The following is a 25796-nucleotide window of genomic DNA, read 5'->3' on the forward strand; positions in this document are numbered from 1 at the left end:
CATCAATGATTAGTGCCTCAGTCTCATCTCTTATCACAGAGAACAGTGACCACCCATCCTTGCATATCTCCCCTCGGTCACGCTACAGAGACGGCAGGGACGGCGAGGCCACTGATAACGCTCCCCTCCTCTTTGTTTCTTCCTCCTTCCCTCTACCTGCTGCAGGAAGAGAAGGAGGAGGGGCAACAAGTGGTTGATAGGTGTGAAGACTGTGAGGCCACACCTCTGTATGTGTCTTTCCTGCGGGGTGCGAGCCCTGGAGGTGTGTTTGAGTGAGAGAGAGGGAGAGGGAGAGATCAACACAAGACCTAACATTTTCATTAAGTCAAACATTAACAGCCACGCTTTCCTTCTGGGAAATACTTCTGCCGGACTGAACGCTCTCAGCTGACAAGAAGTAGGAAGGAAGGGAGGGAGAGGGAGAAAGGCGAAGTGGCGATGAACTCGTTGAAGCTGAAAGAGTTGTCAAATTCAGACTTGTATAGACGAAGACAGGAGAGACCAGAGAGCTATGGAAATCTGGCGAGAGACAGTTTCAGGTGAGAGGGATTTTGTGAAGCTTCTACATGTAGGACATCGGTCTGATGAGATCGCATTGGGGAAATGTTGATTCATTTGTATGATGACTGCTTCTTGTACTAACTTGCCGATAATCTTAATAATTGTCAGATTGCATTTTTGACCTAAATGGGCCTCTACTTTGTTTCGTTCTCCATTTTCAGTCTGGGTCGGTGTTTTCAGTTGCTACAAAATTAAACTCCAATGCATAATTCATTGAAATATGAAATCATTTCATTATCTGACAATCGGCTGGTGTGTTTCTTTTATTTTTGTTTTTAAAGCTAAATGATATGTTATAAAGTCCTTCGAATGTACTGATTCTGGGCCTTTTCAATTGATTTTGTTGCCATTAGCTCCTTATCAGCTTTGTTATCAATAACCTCGAGCTGGTTCACACCAGCTCGCGTAACAAATCAGAAACAGTACCAGCATTGCCAGAGAAACACACCACTATCAGGAGATCTCTTAAGATAAGCCCTTACCTGCAAGACGAGCATAGATACTGGGAAATGCTCGGGTAATAAATCGGTAAATACTGCAGGAGATGGTTGAATTCCACTGAGCTGTGCGAGAAGCATCACCAGACTTTTGCAATATTGGTTTCACAATATGATAACATCACTCTCTAATGTTTTCTTTCTTCTTTTGTCAAGCCCTTCTTTTTCACCACAACTCTCACTTTGTCTCCTTTCGTGTGTGTGTGTGTGTGTGTGTGTGTGTGTGTGTGTGTGTGTGTGTGTGTGTGTGTGTGTGTGTGTGTGTGTGTGTGTGTGTGTGTGTGTGTGTGTGTGTGTGTGTGTGTGTGTGTGTGTGTGTGTGTGTGTGTGGTGGGGGGTTCGGGAAGTTGTCAGAGGAATGCAGCAATGTGAGGAATGTGGACAGAAAGGGGGAGCTCTTGCTTCAAGGCAGTCCCCACTTAAGCCACGAGCACCAGGTCCTTGTTCTCACACTGTGGAAAGCAGTTTGTTCATTGTTCATTCAAAGTCGTTTACTCTTAGTTTTGTTCACTGAGACGTGATGATGTGATGTCGGTAGTTATATAAAGAAAAATATTATCGCTAGTGCACGGCAATAAAACCTGAGGAAATGATCAGATTTGACTGAGCATCATCACTGTGTTAAAATAAACCATCATCATTCGGATATGCGTTTTGTCAAATAAAAAGGGTTTAGTTTGTACTCTCTTTTACGTTGAGCAAAGGATGGGAACAATAAAAGTTAGTAAGTATTAGTAAATATTTACTGTGTTTAAGAGAAAATATTTGATTTCTGAACATCAACTATATGAATATAAATGTATAAAACAATACATCACACTATAATTGGGGTCCCCTAAGTCTAAAAATACGTCATTAAACAAGCTGTTCAGATTTGAAGGATTACAGCCTCTTCATCTTTAGACATTTTTAAATGTTTAGCTAAGAAGGTCATCCTACAGGCGTGGAGGTTAAATCACTTTTACGACACTATCCAAGGTTCACTCTTGTTCCAGCGTTTGCTCAGTCATCCTCTGCTTTTCTCTTCTGTCACCACTTTCTCGACTCTTATAGTCGCACTGGGTGAGCTACGTTTCATCATTGTTAATGTGTGACATAGTGCCGTAAAGTGACACACAGCTGATGCGAGACATGACCGACATGGATCAAATCCAAAGTCTGGGTGGTTTCTGCCAGTAGCAGAGACAGAAGACCAGAGAGCTGGAAGATTCCTGAAAGTAATCCAATACTCCTTCAATACAAGTTGAAACTGCTTTCTTCTACATTAGAGCTTGATTTATGTTTCTTCTTAAGATTAACATAGAACGTATAATGTGACCTACTTGTAAATGTCTTAATGTCAAACAGCATGACAGAAAGAAAACAACTGAACAGATCGTTTAGTTGATAGACCGTAATCAATTCACTCACCTCTGAATTCAAGACTCTGCCATGCAAACACATGCAGGATAATGGTTTTGCTTTACCCTCAGTGTTATGTGGGAAAATACAATGTTTACCGGTCAATTTAATCATTGATTTCATATAAATAAATAACAGTGGTGTTAATCTGCAAGAGAAGGCAAAGGTTACAAAGTGCAGGAAAGAGAAAGCACTAACACGTTACTATTATCCTCTGGGCTGTGTGTTTCCTGCCTTGGACAGTGGAGTGGGACTGGACTGTTGATAATGCGGGTCAAAATGTCCCCCGGGACCAAAAGTACAAAACAATAGAAACATTAGTCAAGAACTACATTTGCAAAGTCACTGACTCAGTGTGTGTTTCAGTTTGGTGTGTTTTATGTGCAAATACTTCATGCTTTGGAAAGAAAAAAAAAGACGCAAGCAGCCCTCATCGTGTTGATGTTGCCACGGTTACTGTTGACACAGTGAGACTGGGTGTAAAAGGTTGTGTTTGACTTGTGTCTCTGATTTAGGTGTTTCCTTGCAGCAGCTGAGAGAAATACGGATTTTTGCTTGAGTCTACAAAATGTAAAATTTACAAATAGATTCCTTAAGCCAACACTGACAAAAGTTTTGAAAATAAATATTTTGTAAAATATCAGTCTTTATGCCCTCCACCTTTGCAGAACTACAATATAACATTATAAGTCAGCTTTTATTTGATACTTGATATAGGGTGCTTATGGTCCAAGTCATTTTCCCCCGATACCCTTTTATGGGAATTACATTTTTAATTCTCCGATTTTGTGAAAAAGAATCGGTGCAGAAAATATACAGAACAGTGGATTATTTATATAATCATTCTCGCCTGTGAGAAAAATCAAGGATTCTGGAACAGGATGCCGTACTTCCTACCTCGTTTCCAAGTTCTAGCATGGTTGACCTGACCTATGACCTGTCCACTGACTTTTAAAGGCCCCATAAGGAAGTCTGAATATTCCCATCCTGCAGAGAGGACAGCAGAGGCAGCTCGCTGACAGCTGACAGTTGTTGGAGCCTCTTTTAAACTGAGAATGGACCATGTTAAAGGAGTCATATTATGACTTTCTTTCAACAGCTGACACTATTTCTCGACGTCTTTATGACACGTGTGCCATGCTTTAGTAAAAATAGCAAAGGTATATAATACAGTTTTCAAGGTGTCTTTCAACTATGTTTAAAACTCTTCAATGTGACTCCACCCCTTTGATGTTTGGAGTGTGCACCTTTTGAAATCAGTCTCTATGATTTCTTGTGCAGTTTAGTCAAGCTATGCTATGCAGCTATAGTTTAACTCAACTCCTTTCTTTGTCCCAACGTACATGCAAGTGACCAGGGATCAATTTACCGTCCAAAGAAAACATCATACTTGTCGCTTTTCCATTACTCCTATTTGTGCGAAACCTAAAGGGTGCAGAAAAATTATTTTATTGAAATGGCTAAAATTTGAAATAACTCCCAATTATCGCAAACCCATTTTTATGCTTTCAGGTGGTGATTTTTCAGATGTCTATAATCCAGTTCATCGCACAAGTGTAGTGGAAATGCTTAATGGGCATTTCCACCTTTTCCAACATTGTTCAATGGAAACACCCTGCAGTGGTACCTTTTATCACAAATTCAGAATTTAATTTTTGTTTTTTGAAAAAGTGTAATAGAAATCCACCTTCTGTCATGATGTCACATGAGGTGGCGATAGTCCCTGCTTTCCGCCTGTTCACACTATATGTTTTTGCTTGACCTTTTACACCAGTGCATCAGATAAATCTTTGGTTCAGCTGGTGGCAGAAAATTGGAAAACAGCAATCACTGAACTTGACAGACTTACAGCTTTACAGTACGCTTTGTACACCCTGTACACCTTAGTTTCCCGTTGAGTATTTACATGCAGGGAGGAATTACATTTAATTTCAACTACATTATCTGGGTGTTTGTCTGACTTTGAAAAGTTGGGTTTTGTTCAGTATCCGTCCAACTAAGATGTTGACATGTATTTTAAAACTTCAATTCAGACAGACTTCTGCAATAATGTTATTTTTTTACTACTATTTAAACATGTCACAGCTTTGAGATATTTCTTTAAGAGATACATCAAATGTAGCGTGATGTATAGGTGGGTGGAGGAAAGATGGTGCGGCTGGATAATTCTGCTCTAATCTGTAATGTCATATAGGGCTGTTCGATTTTGCCCAAAAATAAAATCTCGATTTTTTTTCTCTCAAAATCCGATTTTCGATTACGATTATGATTATTTTGTGAATTGACAAAAGGCAAAGAAATTATTTCAAATATGCTGTTTTTTTATTGAACATTTGCCCCAAAATGAATGAATAAAGTGCAAATCTCTGTAAAATAAGTTGAAAAAAAGTTTTAAAAAATATAATAAAATATAAAGTTTTATCTCTGAAAAAAATCAGCAAATCAGCACTTGCAAACATACAGTAAGTTATATTTCCAATTAAAAAAAATAAATAAATAAATAAAAAAAAAAAAGTGAAAAATCGATTTTACGAGTTTCACGTTTTAACATCGTTCTAATTACATAATCGCGATTATGATTTAAAATCGATTAATCGAACAGCCCTAATGCCTTTTTGCATGACTCAGTCAGTGACATTTTCTAGGCCAATTAAACTATTGGCAGTTGGCAAACATTGAAAGTTATGCACTACTGCCACCAAGTGGTTTGGAGTGGTATTTTGCTAAGTCACTGGATCCTGCCAGGTCCGTGACTCGAGACACAACAGCTAAATGGACCAAGGAGTTCAAGTTTTCAAGGCTTGGGCCCCTGCTAATGGATACTAGCCTAATTAATCCCATGCAGAAAACAAAACAATCCGGCTTGGTTTATGTTTAAAACAATCATTTTGAATCTTAACCAAGTTTTCCTGGGATGAAACAGCTACTCTGTTACTTCATAGTACCAAGTGGAGATCAGTTATGACAAGTGAGGCCTAATTTTTAAATCACACTGTTAAAAAGTAAACTTCTACCCATTCTTTAATTCACACCAACAAAACAATTTTGTCATGTCAGAGTGTATTCACTCCCATTTTAGGCAGGAACAGACTGTACAGTAATCAGGAGGAGAGCTTCCTGTTGAGCACCCACCCTCTGACCATTTTACCCCAGTCACTCAACACTGGTCACTAAACCCACCGCCTTTCTCTCAAAAGCATGTGACTTTTATGCAGACAATGTTCTGTTATAAGAAGTCTGCGGAGGCCTTAATAGGCTCCTGGGGATTTGTTTGGATTATTATGTCAGTTCATGTCAGCATCCAGGCGCTCTCTTGATGGAGAGCAAATATGTCTGGCGTTTCAAAGGTAAAAAAAAGTGAGGAGTAACACACTCCTTTTCCAATGTAACTGTCAAATGAAATGTGGGACATTTGGAGGGATCAGATAAAATATTTCAGTAAAAAATTTGAATAAACAAATTTGATGTCGCTCAGGCCCCTAGACGAGCAGGCAGAGTTGGCCCCTCCTGTGTATACAAACCCTTTCAAACACATACACACACACGGACATAAAACAGCAGCTGCCAGCACCTAGTTTGGCGCTGAGGCTCCACTGGATGTCTATTTGTAGAATGGAGTCATGTAGAAGACTGTTATACGGACTCTGAGACATGTTTCAGCTGGACGCACACGCGCAGGTGTAAAACATCATGTTCTTGTCTCTCACATTATCCCTGGATTCCTGCGGGATTCATGATGAAGCTGTTCCGATTTGAGCGTCAAACATGTTTGTCTCACTGGAGTGTATTTCCAGTTCTGGCCTGGTGCTGTTTTGATGTTTTGGGATGTAGTCATTAATTTGAGAAGCCAGTTGAGTGTAACCACATAAAGAGCTATCATTTTCACAGTAGGGAGACAGATTAGCTCTTTAAAAGACTGCCTAATCTTAGACCATTATAGGATTTTGGAGGATTGGCATAATTAGTCACTTTTTATCCAGATAGCTTCAATATTATGTTTTAAATTCATATCGGTTTAATCTCATATCATGTCATCAATAATATTACTCGTTTTTTCATATCCAAAACTAAACAGCGGCTTAAGGTGAGTTGGAAATGGTGAATGTGGAGTGACATTGTGCATTGAGCTTGCAGCCAGGATCAAAGCCAAACATGCCACTTGTCACATGCTGAACTCTATTTTAAATGTCCTGTGTTGTTGGTGCATGCCTAATTCTGAAGTTGAAAAAGAAAGAAACGCTTCTGCTTGTCGATGACGGTGAAACAATAGAGGGGTTTTCAAGTGTGTCATCCGTACATCTGACGCTGAGGTAACACTGTGAACAAGGAAGTAGTGCAGCTATCGGTGGTTCAGTCTCTGGTCTCCGCAGGTCACATGATAAAGTGTCCTTGGGCAAAATGCTTAACCCCATATTGCCCCCCATGATTAGTGTGTGTATATTAGGAATGGGTGACAGAAGAATTTGTCATCTCGCGGTAAAAACGATAAATTGAGGAAATGAGAAAGAAAGAAAGAAAGAAAGAAAGAAAGAAAGAAAGAAAGAAAGAAAGAAAGAAAGAAAGAAAGAAAGAAAGAAAGAAAGAAAGAAAGAAAGAAAGAAAGAAATGAGCCAGAAAGAAAGAAAGAAATGAGCAAGAAAGAAAGAAAAGAAGGAAAGAAGAAAGAAATGAGCCTGAAAGAAAGAAAGAAAGAAAGAAAGAAAGAAAGAAAGAAAGAAAGAAAGAAAGAAAGAAAGAAAGAAAGAAAGAAAGAAATGAGCCTGAAAGAAAGAAAGAAGGAAAGAAGAAAGAAATGAGCCAGAAAGAAAGAAAGAAAGAAATGAGCCAGAAAGAAAGAAAGAAAGAAATGAGCCTGAAAGAAAGAAATGAGCCAGAAAGAAAGAAAGAAAGAAAGAAATGAGCCTGAAAGAAAGAAAGAAGGAAAGAAGAAAGAAATGAGCCAGAAAGAAAGAAAGAAAGAAATGAGCCAGAAAGAAAGAAAGAAAGAAATGAGCCTGAAAGAAAGAAATGAGCCAGAAAGAAAGAAAGAAAGAAATGAGCCTGAAAGAAAGAAATGAGCCAGAAAGAAAGAAAGAAAGAAAGAAAGAAAGAAAGAAAGAAAGAAAGAAAGATTTGGTGAATTGGTATTTTTTCTATCGTCATTTTAATCGTTATCGGGATAAATGCCAGAAATTATCGTGATACATTTTTTAGTCCATACCGCCCATCCCTAGTGTATATGTGTGTGAAAGAGAAAAAAGTACTGCACCGACTAAGTGTAAAGTGCTTTCATTGGACAGCAACATAGAAATGTAATCCATTTATTCACTTCAACTTAAACTGTATATACCCCAGAGGGCAACTGGTTGTGCAGACACAGACAACAGAAGACGTATCTTAAAATTCTTCTCGTAGTGTGTTTATCCAGTGATGTCAAACACATGATGAAACAAACAGTGCTTTTGCATTTGTTTTGTTGTATTCATCTCTGGTTTAAAAAGCTACATTCCCACTTTAAGTCAAACTGAGCTGGAGCCTCTTTGTTGAGTCTCTTAGAAAACACAAGTGATCCAGCTGTTGAATACACACTGATGTTCAGACTGATAGCATCATGGTTTACAAGGAAAAGACTGTAAACAGCCATGTGCAAATATAATTAACCCCTCCTTTAAGCCAATTAAAACACACACACACACACACACACACACACACACACACACACACACACACACACACACACACACACACACACACACACACACACACACATCTGATGGTAGTAAGTCTTAGTTTTATGTAATTAAAACCTAAGATGAAGAACAACATATATATGTACCTGCTGTTAACCATCAACTTTTGACAATCATGATCAGAAGTCCAGAGCTCTATAAAAGGAGATGTTGGGTAATTTGCTGGTCTGGATTATTAAGTTGTTTGTTTACACATTGTCAAGATGGAAAAACAGAAGTGATGGTCGTACAGAAGCCATTGTAGCTGCACGTCCATCTGGAAAGGCTTATAATACCGATTTCAAACAATTTGGAGTTCAGCATTTAGTGGAAAGCAATCAAGAGAAATGCCAGTATTTCCAGGAGTCAATGTTCTAGCAAATTTATCCCAAGGTCATGCAGTACACATACGTACACAAAGCACCCCCAAGAACTACATCTCAGACTTAAAATCCATGACGGCACAATCAGAGCAATATTTAAAAAGTAAGGTTGGATTGGGAGGGCTGCCAGAGGCGAGTTTCCATTTGGAAAGTTCTGAAGTAAAAGCAAGGAGGTTAGAACTGCAACAGGGAAAATATCCTGTTGGGTTCTTGCAGCCCCAGTAGGATCCACAGCCCAAACACATTAGTGGTCTGTATCACTTGTTTTGTGATGCTGTTTGCTAGGGCTGGGCGATATATCGAGATTTTAATATATATCGATATATTTTCAAACACGATATGGTACGAGACAATATTGTTTATATCGATTTAAAAAAAAAAAAAAATTCTTTTTTTTTTTTTATGATTTTGATATAGCTTATTTTGTGACAAATTGACTTGAATGTTTTATTTGAGATTTGCACAAATGTTTTGTTATTTGCACAACTGTAAACCTCAGTGGAAAAGTCTGCCTGTTACTGTCTACATTGTATTAATTGCACAGTGTATTTTAATTTAATTGTTATGCAGGAAAGGGATATTTGTTTTATTTTATTCATGAAGCATTTTTATTCTATATATGCAGGCAGTTTATTTTTATTTCATTTGTTTTATACATTTTGATATTGTGCAGACCTCTGTTAATAAAGGAACCTGTGTGACATTTGGCACGAGGCTTTGTATTAAAACTGACTGTTTTTTTTAAGGCTTTGCCTCAGAAAAAAATGAAGCTAACAGAGATGCTATGCTATAATGCTTTGGGGGAAACCCCAATTAAGGCACAGAAAAAATATCGAGATATATATCGAGTATCGCCATTCAGCTAGAAAATATCGAGATATGACTTTTGGTCCAAATCGCCCAGCCCTACTGTTTGCCAACTCTTAACGTACAAAATATGAAAATAACTGCAGAAAAAGATTACAAGGAAGCCGCAATATAAGATGGTTTCTGCATTTCTGTTTGCTGTGTTTGCATACATGGTGATGGTAGTGATGAATGACAAGAAAAGACTCAAAGAGGACATCGTTAGGGTTGAACAACGTCATCTTCTGCCGACAGCATACTCAGTCAGTTCTGTGTCAAAAACATGCCCCACTCAGTAGGTTTCTGTGCTGCATCGGAGTACCAGAGCTAATGCAGGGACTTGCTTTGGCCATGAAAAATAGGTTTCCATCAGTGGGGATCCAGGGTTAAACCAAGTGTTGGAATTGCAACAGGAATGGTAATTTAGGGTGGAAGTGCACCACTTTCGCCAATTGTCACCTGCTAATAAATTTAAAAAAAACAAAAGCAAAGATGGAAAGAAATGAAAAAACAAACAGGGACAACAAAATCAACATTGTAAGAGCTGAAAAAGTTCCCTCTTTGCTTTACCTGTGTGTCCAAACACTGTGATAGTGGTGATAAATGAGAAGGGACCACTTAAAGGGAACATTGAGATAACTGAACAGCATCATCTCCGTTTCCTCCATACCTTATCAGCACTGAGTCAACACTACTCTGTCACCCAGCTATTTTTCAGGGCGATGCTTAAGTACGGAGCCAAAGGCAGGGCCTTGTTTTGGTTCTGTAGAGGTTCCCAAAAATTCCCTTTACAGTCAGTTCCTAGTAATGGAAAAATCCCCCAGCAGTCAAGTAAAACTACGCTGGACCCCTGTTAATGGTAATCTTGCTATAGAAGCACCTGAAAATTGGTGTTGAGGCACCATTTCTGGTAATGGAGACGCACACCAAAGGCCAAGGGCCCCATAAAACTGTCCTGGAACCCTGAAATTTGAAACCCACCTAATGTGGAAAAGGAATGGGCCGAAATTCTTCTTCAACGATGTAAGAGACAAATAAAGTCATACAAGAAATAACTACTTCCAATTATTAGGTAGATGTAGAGGTAGATGTACAAGCTATTGAATAATGGGGGTGTGTTAACCAAAAACGTAATAACGGCCAATAACGTAATAACTGCCAATAATGTAATAATTTTGGCCATTTCAAATGTAATAGAGCCAATAGTGTAATAATTTGCCAATAATGTAATAAAACTTTTGAGTCAATAATGTAATAACTTTTTGCCGATAATGTAATAATTTTGTAATAATTTTTTAATACCAGGCCAATAACGTAATAACCAGCCAATAATGTGATGCCTTATTACATTATCGGCAAAAAGTTATTACGTTATTGGCTCAAAAGTTTTATTACATTATTGGCACATTATTACACTATTGGCCTTATTACATTTGAAATGGCCAAAATTATTACGTTATTGGCAGTTATTACGTTATTGGCTATTATTACGTTTTTGGTTGTAACAGGGTGCTTAGTATTGCCCACTTGTATTTTTAGTTCTTTTCGGCTTCATAATCCCTTGACAGAAAAAGCTTTCTGTTGTTCGGCTGAAAGAAAAATAAAAGATTAAAAATACTGGTACTAACGTTTCTGAGTGACTCTTTGCGTTTGTTAGGTTTTGAAAATTACCTGTGTGTGTGTGTGTGTGGTTGTGCGTGCATATGTGTGTGTGTGTGTGTGTGTGTGTGTGTGTGTGTGTGTGTGTGCTATATGACACAGTGACCTCTGGCTGGACAGGCATCAGGATGAGCTCTTTAATTCCAGTAACCTGCCCAAGAATAGACAACGACCATGACAGCAGAGGGGGGGGGGGGCTGCAAGAGTGTGTGTGTGTGTGTGTGTGTGTGTGAGGTGTGTGTGAGAGAGAAAGAGAGAAAGAGAGTCTCTGAGCGATAAAGAGCTGATGGGAAATGTGAGAAAGAGGGAGTGGGTCCATGAGAAAAGGGGTGTGTTTGTGTGTGAGAGAGAGGCAGAGAACTCCCAGCTCAGCCTGATCAGTGTTTCGTCCTCCTTGTAATGCGGATTACAGCTCTCACCGCCTTCCTGCCACTGGACACCAGCACTGAAGCATCACAGAGGATTTTCACTGGAGTTTAGGGAGTTTAGGTGGCATTTTCCTCTTGAAGGTTTCACTTGGACTTCTGAATATAATTGGGACGGCTGTAGAAGAGCATGGAGGTTAACGGGCGCGCGCTACCACCCTCAATACCCGAGGATGGTGAAGTCGACCACTTTTATCACGGGGAGATGAATGGTTATCACCAGAGGCTTCAGAGCGGGGATGGGGGCGATGCTGAGCTCCCTGTCTCCAAGTCCCAAAGACGGAAGAGCGATGTGAAAGTCTACAAGGAGTTTTGTGACTTTTATGCTCGCTTGTGAGTAGCGCTGTTTTGTTGTGGAATAAAATTGCCTACCGTTAGTCTAAGAGATAAGAGATAATTGCTCCCTAAACTGAGATATTTTAGTTTTAATCTAACAAAGAGAGGTGTCCCCAGAGAAAGACTCAACAGCATACAATAAACCCTGCATGATCTAACTGTAGCATCTTTGATTTTTTGTTACTGACATGACAATTAAACTGATGCCAGAGCAGAAGAAAATATTTAGTTAGAGTGGGAGTGTGGATTAAGGAATTCGGTGCGCTCATTCGCTGGTATTAGTGTGTTAACTCAGAGCTGACTGCAGCGTTACAGAATGTGAAGAATTCTGATGTGCTAAAAGCTGGGTCTTACCGGCCAGTTTGATCAGCTCAAGCTGCCGTGGGGACTATGTTTGTGCAGGGATCGCTGTTCGGGTGCACCAGCCCGGGCACAGGAAGGGCTATTTTTGTGCCAAGGGGGGGGGTTATTATGCAAAGTAGAATATGCCTGCTGGCATTTGAAGTATGTGTGCTTGAGACAGGAAAGCTAAATATATATACTGTATTTTTGACTAATCTGGGCTCATTGGGAAGTACAGACATGGGGGCACCCACAGGTTCTGGACGGGACGTGTTCAAGAGAAAATTGAGTAGAGGTTTGAGCTCTGAGCTCAGCCATCACCGGATGATGATAAAATTAGAGACACACAGATCTACTTTTGTTTTGTTTTAGTCCCTGTAAAAAAACAGCTGTCTTTCTTTATTATTAGTATTATTGTTTTTTGTTCTTATTGCTTTTATTATGGGTAAAGTTACAAGAGGCTGTAGAAAACCACATAACTTATGAAAAGTAGGACTTTGTAACATTAGAAAAAGTTGTGATATGCAACATTGTAGTCGAAAATCTCAATAACAGTGTTACTTGAGATATATGTTGACCAATATTTTGTTGTATGGTGTTAATGTCTTTCTGCTTTGCAGCTAAAAGTGACCCCTGACAGTAAATTATGCAGACAATTAAGAGCATAATAGTTTTGATATATTGTCAGCTCTATGTGGAAAAAGCCAAAAAAACACAAACATGCTTTAAATTTAAAACTTTAAAACTGGAACTGTACAGGTAGCAGAAACAATCTTTAGCTTTTTAGTTAAACATTTAAATAAAAGAGCAAAAATCGGCGAAAGATGTAGATATCTATGTTGTTTACGCGTCTATCCATTATCTATACCTGCTGCTTCCCGATCAGGGTCAAATGGATCTGTTGGAACTTTTTCCTGGTCTCTACAGGTGGGCTACGGCCAGGACAGGTCAGGTCTAACGCTGATACACACTATCCAATACCCCAAACCAGTTCGGACAACAAGACTTAATACTTGTATTAATGTCCAAATATGTCCATATTGGCCCCAATACTGACACAGCATGGTCAGTCCCATCTCTAGAAAAACAGTAATGATGCAGTAAAGTTGAAATCATATCAGTCATGGAAACTATTTTCACTGATGATTTTGATGGAAATTTCTACTATATAGAATCCTTCTGACTCTATTGATAAAACGCTAAGAAAACTGTTGCAATGATGCACAAGAGAGGAACTACAGACAAGTGGCGACCAGGGAGGGCAGGATGGAGGGAACAGAAGGTATTCATAACACAACCGATGGTCTGCTTCCTTTCCCTTTGCAGACAACCAGACTACTTTTATAGTCAAAAGACGAGCCTTATATAGGTTTTTCTTTTCTAATCTGTGATGCAGCCTTCTCAGCCATTTAGTATTAATCATTCAAAACCACTGATCAATAAAGGGGTTTTCAAAGTCTGTTGTAGCTAAAACGCTGTAGTTTCTCCAGAATCAAATTTTGCATCATGCCTTCTGTATGCTCTGTAATGTCTAGCCAGAGGTGGACAGTAACTGAGTAAATTTACTTGAGTACTGTACTTAAGTACATATCCAGAGGATTTGTACTTTACTTGAGTATTAGATTTCTTTGGTACTTATTACTCTTACTTGAATACATTTCCAAGACAAATATTTTTACTTTTACTCGAGTAAATTTCTAGGAAGGCTGAAAAGTACTCGTTACTTTCAGGCCTGCTCTTTTTTCTTCTTCCCTAAAATCCTATTGGACACAAGCTGTTTTTGTGAAAGGAGGAGACCTATCACAGTGCACGCTCTCCACTGGGATGTACGTAAAGCGGAAATACGTCAAGCCTCCTCAAAACGATACCGCCAAAGTAGCCTGCGTTTGTCAACACAGAGCAGCAACAAGTCAAGACAACAACGGCTACGCCGGCGTCAGGAGAAGAAAGACAATCCGCTGAGTCGTCTGAGTCTGATAATGAGCCGGACTCGGAGCAGGGACTTTCACTAAATCCTTGGCCGTATCTTAACTCAATGTTTGAGTTCGACCGAGTAAAAAACGAGGGCACAGACAAACCACAGACATTTATTTTCAAATGTTTATTGTGTCTGCCGAAGCAGAACTACCTCTCTGCTTTCAACAACTAACAGCTGGTTTCAAAGAGTTAATTCTCAGAAACAAGAGTTAAAAGATCCTTAAATTAATTTAGAAAAAATATAGTAATTTACTGATGTGGAAAATAAGAAATTTACTCTTACTCTTACTTTTACTTAAAGTAAATTTAAAAGCATTTACTTTTGGATACTTAAGTACCTTTAAAAGCAAGTACTTTTCTACTCTTACTCGAGTAATATTTTGACTGAGCTACTTTTACTTGTAACGGAGTAAATTTTGACCAGTAGTATTTGTACTCTTACTCAAGTACTGGGGTCGAGTACTCTGTCCACCTCTGTGTCTAGCCCTGCAGTGCGTACGTAGGTCACATTTAGTCAAATAGTAACTTTTACAGACACTAGTCACTAAGTACCACACATATCAAAAATTATTTAAAAAAAGCTCTGTATGCTCTTCCCAGGTGCCACTCCCAACAGTTTCCTGTAGTGAGAACCAGGCTCTGGGAAAACCCTGGTTGGCTCACATCTGTGAAACGACATGTGTACACGTCCCTATCCAGAGGAATAGAAAGAGCAGGACCAAACTTAAACAAAGCTAAGGAGAACTGGAAATTTGCTTTGGGTTTGTTAAAGAAAACATATTTTGTTTTATTTAATGTATTAAGTGTGCTTGTCTACTAGGGGTTCTAGAGGCAGATAGGAGGGTGGAAATGCCTGAGGGATGTATCACTTCCTCCCATAAATCCTTGGTGCAGGGCAGGGCTCTCACTGTGTTTGATAGCAGGCCAGACAGGGTATATAAAACAATATGCATTTGATAAGCCTGTGATGGCTGGAAACATCTTGCGTCAACGTGGTATTTTTAAAGGATATGCCCTGTGTTCACTCATATGATGTGGCACATGCTACACAATGAAGTAACTCAAAATATGTGAAGAAATGACTGGTGTGTCAGGCTGTTTTTTTGGAATCCGTTTTGTTTACCAAGTTGGTCAAACTAAGCTACAATGAACAGATGGCATCCCTCCGTTAAAAGTTCTCCCTTGTCGTGTTTGTGTAACTGTGTTGCCTAGATACACCGAGGTATTCTGACCTTTATAACAAAGGAAGGAATCCAGGTTTGTCCTTCCATTCTCTTTTCCTTTTTTTTTTTACGTCATCTATCTGTTTCCAACATATTTCCAGCAAGTTAAGAGTTTAAGTACGCTACTAACCACTGTTGTCATAAGTATAAGAAAAATTCCTGGTCTTGATTACGGTTGCAGGTTAAGATTCAGCCTCGGTACAAATCTGTCACGGGAGGAGGGTTGATGATTTGTGCACTAAATGATGATCGGGTAATCGAGAAATCTTCAGACGTGTTACTGAATTTAGATGTTTTTTTAGCTTATCATCATTAGAGAACAAAACAATCAGATGCAGGTGTAGCACCTGGCAATGTGGGTATCAACAGAAGTCCTTTATTAAATTAAAAACGCTGGTAAAGCAGGAGAAGGCTGAGCAATGTGTGGGGAAGTATAATAGGGAGCAGGGCCGCAGCAAGGGGTGTGCGAACCGTGCGACCGCACGGGGCCTCGCGCCCCAGGGGGCCTCGCGCTATGGGCCGTTTTTTTTATTTATTTTTTTTTCAAATTTTTTTTCGTTTTTTCCCTTAGAAATATCAACAGTCACGTTCCATTACAGACCTAAATGTGTACTAGTCTGTGCATATCAATAAATATATGTGCAATGATGTGCTTGCTGATTGATGTCGCTGCGCAGCTGCGCGTGTCTGTTGTTCAATACAACTGATCCGACCAAGCGCAGACACAAGGTGCTCTGATCCAGACGGGTGGAGTTGGAACAAACTGTCACACAATGTCGAGAGAACGAGACAGATTCAGGAAATTTCCATCAGGGGATGAAAAAAGAAAAAAACTAAAGAAAATGGAAGAGTTTAATGCTTCTCTGAAAGGCTCGTTTGATAAATTTGTTACCAAAATCACCGATCCGACCGGGTCTCAAGCAGCCGTGGGGCCCCGCGTCGAGGCAAGCCCAGATGACGATGAGGCAGGGGAAGTTATCCAGTATTTTGCTAATTGGAGAGTTAAAATTGCGCATATAGACACCCGATCCGACCCGAAAAACCCCCAAATTTCGCGGGGGCCCCCCCAGCCATTTCGCACAGGGCCTCGCAAATCTCCCAGGCGGCTCTGATAGGGAGGATGACAAACTGGTGAATGTAATGACAATGGACGGGCAGGGGAAGGAGGAGAGACTGGACATTATATACTCACAAAGGCAGGTGAAACAGTCAGGAAAGACAATGAGAACAGATCTGTTCAGGTTGTGGGATTGTGTCACTTGAAAACGTCCAGCTCTGCCCGTCTCTGCTCCTTGAAGTCTCAGCCTTTCACGGATTGAGCGTTTGTACTGGACCAAAACCATGATTACAGTCAGTCGTTTGAAGTAACATCATTATTTTTTCTTTCATCTCCTTTCAAGCACTAAATCTATCTCAACATTTTTATTAAGATATGATTTAAGTCTGAAATTCAAGAGCGGATGTATATCATCAAATACGACAAAGTTTATCAGAAAAAACATGAAGAATCCATATCGTATCGAGTTCATATTGTCCATATTACTTTAAATGAACTAAGTTTATATGTTTCTTTTAAAACTATGATCTCCAATTAATTTGAACATTTGATATGAGGCAGATGGTTTTACTTAAAGGGCGTAAAGTTGTGTCACTTCTGTTTTACAGTGTGAGAAACTATTCAACCCTGTTCAGCTGTTATTTGTCTTCACACTGTGAGTCTGAAGTGTTAAACATTACTGAATGACTAAAGAAACAGTGGTATCATTTTCATGTTACACCAGGTCCATTTTTCTAGTTTTTTCTTCATCACAGGGTCATACAGTACACTAGCTGAGTGGGGGTTTTGTCTTATTTTTTTGTCTGCATATATATTAATGGTTAATACCATTATATATTAATAAAATAAATATATGTGATATATTTAAAAATATATCATATGTATATTTTATATAAAAAATGCATATATATATATATATATATATATATATATATATTTATATATATATATATATATATATATATATATATATATATATATATATATATATATATATATATGCTTTAGGTTCTTACCAACATGGGTTTTGTCTTAAATTATCTAAAACCACTTCATTTGGTTGGATTAACACAAACTTCAGTCTGCGTTCTGAAAGACAAAATGTTTGTTTCCCACATTAATGATCCCCCACGCCCTGATAAGCAGAGCCAAAATAAACTTGGAACTGAGACTGTTTGTGTGAGTGAGTGTGTGCATGTGTGTCTTTGTTAATAAAATGGCTTGCATCACATTTTCCTACTCTACTATCTCTTACTGTGACTCTTCCAGCTGTTATCAGGACTACAGGCAGTGAGGCAACAGAGTTGAAGATGTTGTTTAAGTGTCTTCTGACATAACACTGGTTATTGTTTTGCACAATACATTTAGCAAGTCTTTAGTTTGGGATTCATGGGTATTAAAGAAATATGAAACTGGTGCTTAGGAAAAAAACGAAATCAGGTACAATATATTTTTTTAAGTTGAAAAGGGCTGGCTACAACACACTCACCTCATGTAAATCACAGTTAGTCATTTTCACTTGGCTGACTTAGCTTATGCTTATTGTTGATTCCTAGTAATATTAATTTACATTAATTCTGATTAAATCTGTCTGAACATCCTCATTTTAAGAGTTGTTACCGAAACAACATCCAAAACAAGTTCTGCCAGAGCTGAAATGAGGACGAGCAGCGCTCCGCTAGGACCTAATCTCACTTGGTCTACAGCGACCGCAGCTGGACCGGTTGTTGTTGGCCGGCCGTACCAGAAACGCTGCTGATGCTTGAAGGATTATGAAATTATTCACTCTTGCTTACGGTTCCTTCTGCTCATCATTTAAGTAAACCTGATGTTTCAACTGTTGTTTCATGGCGAAATCAGAAAAGGGATGATGTGTTTAACTGTCTCTCATTTAGCACCAGTTGTTAAGTCTTTATTCACAGTTCATAAGCTATGTTCAGAAATCGATACAATACTGCGCGCCAAGTAGCAGAAGTGATGATTAGCTATACCAGCCACCGCAACTGTAGACCAAAACCGTGTTTTTGAAACAGGCTGTACTTGTTTATTTCTGCTGCAAAGTTGAACATTTTCACATGGGGCTGAATGGATGTTGGCTCCTTTTTTTTTTTTTTTTAAGAGTTTTTGGCTCTTGCAGTCTTTATTTCAATGTTGCTCAACAGGAATGTTAGGGAAGGTGGGGGGGGATTCAAAGTCTATTGAACCTGGGCTGCTGGGATGAGGACCATAACCTCTAGACATGGTGCACCTGCTCAAGTCAGCCCCCAGTGGTTAGTCCACGAACTACGTTCATTTCTTAATTCCATCAACCCAGAAGTTAGGTTTGTTGGCGTCAATTTGTTGGCACAAACACAGATAGGCTTGTGAAAATTGGGGTTTTGGGGCAGCCTACCCCCCCGCTGCTGGTTTCTATTTTATGGAGCCAGGAACGTGAGTGAAGACGGGATCATCACATTTACTAAGGGGATGCCCAGCCAGCATTGAATAAATATTCATTGAATGTTTTCTGGATTACAAATTGTATAATAATTGTTTACCCTACCGTCAAGCACTGGCTTTGAAGGATCAGAAATTGAATCACTTTGGTAGAAAACGCCTAAAAAAGTGCTCTATTATTCATATTTGGGAGTAAAAAAAAGGAAAACTTCCATACTTATCGTTATTATCTCTTCTTTTTTCCCAGCAACATGGCCAATGCTTTGGCCAATGCCATGTGTGAGCGCTGCAAGAGCGGCTTCGCTCCAGCAGAGAAGATAGTGAACAGTAACGGGGAACTTTACCACGAGCAGTGCTTTGTCTGTGCGCAGTGTTTCCAGCAGTTCCCAGAGGGACTCTTCTACGAGGTAACGTGCTGCATTTCATTAAACCAATAAAACCATAACATGTAGCTCACCAGATTAAGCAACCTTCAGGAAAATTTGTTATTTTCTCTAAAGACACTACACATGACAGCTCCTGTCTTACTGCTCATTTATATTTACATACAAAGGCAAGAATAAGTATGGAATTCACTGGTTTTCTGCATCTATTTACCCTGAAATGAGATCTCATCTTCATGTAAGTCATAATAATAAGCAAACACAATATGCTTATCTGATAGCACACACAAATGTGCATACATTTCTTTTGAATACACCATAAAAACGTACTTAATATAACTAATTACGTTTATTGGAGCCAGTAGTTTGCACAGCTTAATGAAGAAAGCCTTTTAATTCAAAGTGGTCATACTTATTCTTGCCACTCTAGTTACATTTATTATGAATTTTGCGGAGTGTGTGGATAGATCTGTAAATTGCAAAAAATGTTGCGATTCAATTCAAGTCAATTCCATTTAATAAAAGGAGATCAGATATTTCTCCAAAAGGACCTTGTAACCTTAAGGTTTTTCAAGTTCATCAAAGTCAAATATGTGCATTTTTTATTTCATTCCTATTCTACATGATAGTCCCAATATACAATCAGTTAAAGTGGAAATAAAGCTTCACGGTCAAGTTTTGATACTGTGGTGTCTATAAATGTACTTGACTTTGAGCAGCTCTGCTTTGTTAGATAATCAGATATTAAAGCATGAAAGCTACTCAACTCGAGTCTATAATAATGATAATAAAATTGTTGTTCTAAAAGGACATGTTTCATTTTAAAGTTCTGTAAAACATAAAATCAAAAGTTCTCTGTGCATCTTTTAACAAGTCTTACTATTAGTAAGGATCGTCTCCAGGCAGCGTTTGGTGGCTTCTGTTCATGGATGAATAGTTATAGTTATGTATGAGAGAGCTTCCTTAATCCTGGTCTGAACAGCAACAAAGACAGCAAAGTGGCAACAGTCATTAATGGTTTGCCTTGAAACTGCTGGAGTGGAAATAGGAACTGCAATATAAGACAATAGCTTGATTAATGTTATATCTGATTGTACCTTGAATGTCCTGCTAGGGTTGATACTATATTATTACAGCAAGTTGGTCACTTTCCTGTTTAGTCTGTCTGGTTTCACCAGATGGTTGTTGTACTTCCACTACAGCAAACATGTACAGTACACGTCTGTTATCCCGCCAGCTGTCATATGCAGTCTGTTCTCACATGTGCAATAAAAGATGTTCTCTTTACTCTGTACAGTAATTAGTATTGCAATAAAAAAACAAAAGATTTGATTTCTTCAATACACATATTCTGTTGTATTGACAGTTTGAAGGCAGGAAGTACTGTGAACACGACTTCCAGATGCTGTTCGCTCCTTGTTGCCATCAGTGTGGTGAGTACATCCATTTTTCTTATCACACCTCTTCGGGGTCAAATGAGGACAGAAGCTTGGGTTTTTGCTCTTTTAAAGCTTTCTCTCCTCTCTGTGAACTCGTGTTTTTCTCTCAGGTGAGTTCATCATCGGCCGTGTGATCAAGGCGATGAACAACAGCTGGCATCCGGACTGCTTCTGCTGTGACATCTGCCAGGCTGTACTTGCAGACGTTGGATTTGTTAAAAATGCCGGACGGTCAGTGCCACCACAAGCCTATCGCCCTCATTTCGCTGCTGATACTTTGCTAATAAAATACGCTGATTATCGTTGTTCTGTCCCTATTTGTGAGACGATCGGCTCTAGAGCAAACTGGTCATCAGAAACTCTGAATTTCTGAAATTGTCACTGCATTATTTACATCACACATGATAAACCTTAATAATACCATAGATCTGGATGTGGAAGTAAGAATCAGAATCAGAATCAGCTTTATTGGCCAGGTTCGAACATTGTCCAACAAGGAATTTGACTCCGGTAATTTCGCTCTTTGGTAGTAAAATATACAATAAAAAAATGTTGAATTTCTATGATACAGAATAAACAGAATAAACATTTAAGGTGCAGCAGTTTGAGGTAGAGAAAGAAAAGAAAAGAAAAGAAAAGGGACAGTTCTGTATAAAAATAAAATAAAAATAACCTATTTGCAATTTTACAAGACAATTATACAAAAAAATACAAAAAGATTATACAAATTATACAAAGAAATACAAAGTGAGGGATGCAGCAGAGTGAGGCAGACATGGTTATCAAGGAAGGTGCTAGATGTTTTTTTTTTTTTTTTTTTTTTTTTATTGCACGTTATTGGTTACTATGAGACTCTATTAGTCTATTAGACCAGGACAGAGGTGATAAAGTACCTTTAGACACAATATACTGGAAACCTTGTTGATTCCATGAAAAAGGTGAAACATTTACTCAAGTATTTCAACTTGGATTTCTTCTTCTCTCCCCGTCTGTCCCATCAGGCATTTGTGTCGTCCCTGTCACAACAGAGAGAAGGCCCGAGGTCTCGGAAAGTACATCTGTCAGAAGTGTCACGCCATTATTGAGGAGCAGCCTCTCCTGTTCAAGAACGACCCTTACCACCCTGATCACTTCAACTGCAACAACTGCGGGTAAGTAACAGTGACGTTGAACGTGTCAGGCTGGGTGAAAACTCTTCAGTTTTAGATCTACAGATCGTTAAACTCCTTTTCAAAGTAACACTCACCATCATTCTGTCACAGTCTTCACACTTGTATGCTAATGTCAAACAGATGAACTGTAATGGGATTAGTGACGATTATCATGATTGTAGTTTTTATCTTTTTGTGCTTGATTGCCTTTTCTTCTTGTTGTTAAAAAAATCAACTTATTCTTTTTTTCTTCTTCTTCTTCTTTTTATTATAAATAAAAATAAAATCATTGTATTCTTCAAAAAACTAATAAAAACGTTTACTAGTACTCAGTAAAGGACATTTTTCGTCCATAAAATAAAAAAAAACACAAGTTTAATAGTGCCCCCTTGTGGACAGATTATGTAGCAGTGGTTATTGGGTCTGGTAGTCTTGGAATCATATTTTTTTCTGTATTAAATACTGCATTATTTTTCTGCCTTATTGTAAAAAAACTACTTTGCATCTACTTTGCTGTGTATGACACCTCCTCTCTAACGTGGCGTCATTTACCTCGGCCTCTGCAGAAAAGAGCTGACAGCTGATGCCAGGGAGCTGAAGGGGGAGCTATACTGCCTTCCCTGCCATGACAAGATGGGTGTGCCCATCTGCGGCGCCTGCAGGAGACCCATCGAGGGCCGCGTCGTCAATGCCATGGGCAAGCAGTGGCACGTTGAGGTGCGATTTTAAAGTGTGGAGTCACTGAAACCCATACTTGAGTCATACTTACGTTTCAAAAGCTAAAACTATGTGTGCTCATTTATTCATTTTAATTCACGATTGTGTCTAGATCTGTCGGTTTTCAATATTGTTCTAACTGTCATCTCTCTTTCTACCAGCATACAAACAGCTATGAGGTTGCTTTATGTGTAAAATTCTACATAAGCGAAAGTCTGAAATAGCTTTTGATTATAGCCACACTTTTTGTGCATCATTTTCTCTATAATCTGTGCTATTTTCCATCAATTCAGATCTCTACAGTTAAGTTCAGTACCTTCATTCCCCCATGCATACATGCAAAAACCACATCATTTTAATCTTCTGTCTTTTCTCTTTTTAAGTCTGTTTTCCTGTTTTCCCTTCTCCACGTGTAGCATCATGTGTGCACTGTGTGTGAGCGCCCGTTTCAGGGCCACCCATATTATGAGCGAAATGGCCATGCCTATTGCGAGAGGCACTTTGATATGGTGAGGGGACTAAGGACCAGCCTGAATGCTGTGTGCTTCGCTGTCTCCCTGGCGGCCTCCATACAAGGATTACACTAGTGGAAAGGTTTACTGGTTGGTCTATGAAACTAGAAGATTATATCTTGATAACTATGATCCAGATCTCCCAAGATTATTGTTGATGAACCGGATCATATACCAACTAGGATTCCCATATATCGGCTTATAGTTAGTGTTTCTATGGTACCAAAATGAAATTCAGCAATTCCCTCTGTTAAAATCTGCTTTGGATTCTTTTTAAGCTGTCAAACATTGTATGTTTCCCTTCACTCATTTCTCCCATGGCGGTATTTTAGATTAGCACACCCTCTTGAGGTCACTTCTCTGTCAGCCTCTCGTCTCTGTATGGACGCAGTAACAGGACGTCTGGACTGAGCTGATGCGGTTGTGCTCTGACCTGATAACGAGCCAGACTGTGCCGCTGAACTCAGCGCAGTCTCGAGTGTGATGATATACTGACTGGACTGATGGCTGTACTAATCATGTGTGCTTGGCCTGGGTTTGCTTGCAGCATTTTGTGTGTGCTAAGTGTGAGAAACCCTTCCTGGGACACCGTCACTACGAGAGAAAGGGCCTGGCCTACTGCGAAACACACTACAACCAGGTAACACCCACCGGGGGCTGGGGTTGGGGGTTTTTATCTTGGAAATAGACCACAGATAAGAAAAATACAGCTCGGGGGCCAGAAGTGGTCCATGGACCATTAAAATCTGTTCCTCCTTACATGAAAATATGACTTAAAGTATTTCAAAAACACACGTTTTGCTTGTGGTTCCTGGGTTTAATGTAAACAGTGTCTAAAACACATACAACTCCACTAAGCTAAGTCTGAATTTAGTTTGGACCAAAACAATAATATTCCCTTTTTCTCTGATCAGTAGGAAACAGAACGGGAATCCACTTTTCATAAAAGAGAAAATTTGACTCGGATGTTACTATTTTTACAAATGTTTTGTCACATGTCAATGTCAGGATGTTTGATGAGCCAGGGACTTTGTTCAAGAATTAAATCAAGATAACTCATGATAGACTTCTTTTTTGTCTGTTCATGGAGCTGTTTCCCCTTCTGTCCAGACAGCATTGTCAGCTTCGAGCCGGCGATGCTTTCTGGATGAAACGTTGAGTTTAGAGGTCTGAGCTGCTTCTGTTTGGGCTGTACAAATTTTCCAAGGGGTGAAACATTGGTGGCTTAGTGAGAGTGTTTTTGTTTTTTCTCGCATCGATACGGAGTGACCACTGTGTGAAAAGGAGCGTTTGTTTGTTTGCCTTTGTGGTTTTTGATAATCTACGATGAAGTCTGATAAGATTTTCCTCGTTGCTAACTTTCTGTTTCTCTCCCTTCAATGCTGTCAGCTGTTTGGGGATGTTTGCTACCACTGCAATCGTGTTATTGAAGGAGACGGTGAGAAAACTCATTGTTTATAATAATAATAATAATAATAATAATAATAATAATGATAATGATGGTTAAATGAAGGAGCCCTGATGGTGTAAGGACTCATGGAAGCAGTTTTAATCTTTAACACTGCCACTTGTGATGTTTTCCCTGTTTATTTTCAGTGGTTTCTGCTCTCAACAAGGCGTGGTGTGTCAACTGTTTTGCTTGCTCTACCTGCAACACCAAGCTCACTCTCAAGTAAGTTGTAGTATAATGCAAGTTACATATGAACAGTTACTTAAAGGTATTGTGACATCATTTTTAACATGCTTTTAACACTATTAAAAGTCTTGGCCAACATCCCTCAAATGTGTCTAAAAGAGTGTAACAAGAAAAACTTCACTCTAGTACTCTTTTCCTGGCTTTTTATTACAGTGTTTTTTTGCCCCGTGAAAAATGCTTCCTTTCCCCCCTTTCCTGTCAATCATTGCTCCGCTCCTCCTCCGCTCCTCCTCCTCCTCCAGCCATACGCTCACAGCGGCGTCGGAGAGTTATGCCGCGTTCCATTTGTCCTCGGAAGTGGGGGTTTACTAGTTCCCAGTCGGAATTTTCAACTGAAACGCCCCTCGAAGTGGGATTTCCCACTGGGAAAGTGGGAGAAGCTTCACCACCCCCGAGTTACCATTTGATTTGATTTGATTTGATCTTTATTCATCTTGAACAAAACAATAAAATAAACACCATGCATCAACAACAATAATAAAAAACAACCAGTTTTGTTCAAGAAGGGACAGGAAGAAGCAAATGCTTATCTAGTCCGGCCCCTTCTTGCAATATAAGAATATCCAATATATAAAAGAATAAAAATAGCAATAACAATAATAATACTAATAACAACAATAATAATAATAATACGTATATACAGTATATACCCTTCTTGACATATAAAAGTATATCAATATAAAAGTAATTAAAAGACAAGTGAGTCAATAATAAAAGTAGCTAAAAAGAAAGAAAAGCATCATGCACAGAAGAAAAAAAGACAATGAAAAAAAATTAAATAAAAAAATCCTGGTCATTATAACATCAAGTTTTGGTAGTTCAGTATGATAATCTGCTTATAGCAGCGTTTGAATAGCCTGATGTTCTTGCAGACCTTCACACTTTCATCAAGGTTGTTCCAGAGTGTTATACCATACACTGAAATGCACATCTTTTTCAATGTAGTATGAGCCATTGTCTGTTTAAAAGTGTGTTTATTCCGTATATCATGAATACCATCTCTTTTTCTAAATAACATTTGGATGTTTCCAGGTAAACTATTATTCC

At 38.9% G+C, this 25796-nt stretch overlaps 1 protein-coding gene across 5 annotated transcripts in view; it reads left to right on the top strand.

The window, feature by feature from the left end:
* LOC133446062 (LIM and senescent cell antigen-like-containing domain protein 1) overlaps positions 1-25796 on the top strand; it is a 46129-nt gene that overhangs the window by 12730 nt on the left and 7603 nt on the right. Inside the window, exons 1-9 of one of the 5 annotated variants that reach the window (XM_061723807.1) lie at positions 29-539; positions 19099-19258; positions 20601-20667; positions 20784-20904; positions 21675-21824; positions 22391-22541; positions 23601-23693; positions 24443-24491; positions 24650-24725. In XM_061723807.1, the coding sequence (XP_061579791.1) occupies positions 439-539; positions 19099-19258; positions 20601-20667; positions 20784-20904; positions 21675-21824; positions 22391-22541; positions 23601-23693; positions 24443-24491; positions 24650-24725 (968 nt within the window). In that variant the 5' untranslated portion in view covers positions 29-438. Of the gene's footprint in view, positions 1-28; positions 540-11385; positions 11814-19098; positions 19259-20600; positions 20668-20783; positions 20905-21674; positions 21825-22390; positions 22542-22957; positions 23051-23600; positions 23694-24442; positions 24492-24649; positions 24726-25796 lie in introns of those variants that run through there. The other 4 variants (XM_061723805.1, XM_061723804.1, XM_061723806.1 and 1 more) reach the window with 4 other exon arrangements.

The sequence above is a fragment of the Cololabis saira genome, chromosome 6 (genome assembly GCF_033807715.1).
Source record: "Cololabis saira isolate AMF1-May2022 chromosome 6, fColSai1.1, whole genome shotgun sequence".
In the NCBI taxonomy this organism is placed as follows: Eukaryota; Metazoa; Chordata; class Actinopteri; order Beloniformes; family Belonidae; genus Cololabis; species Cololabis saira.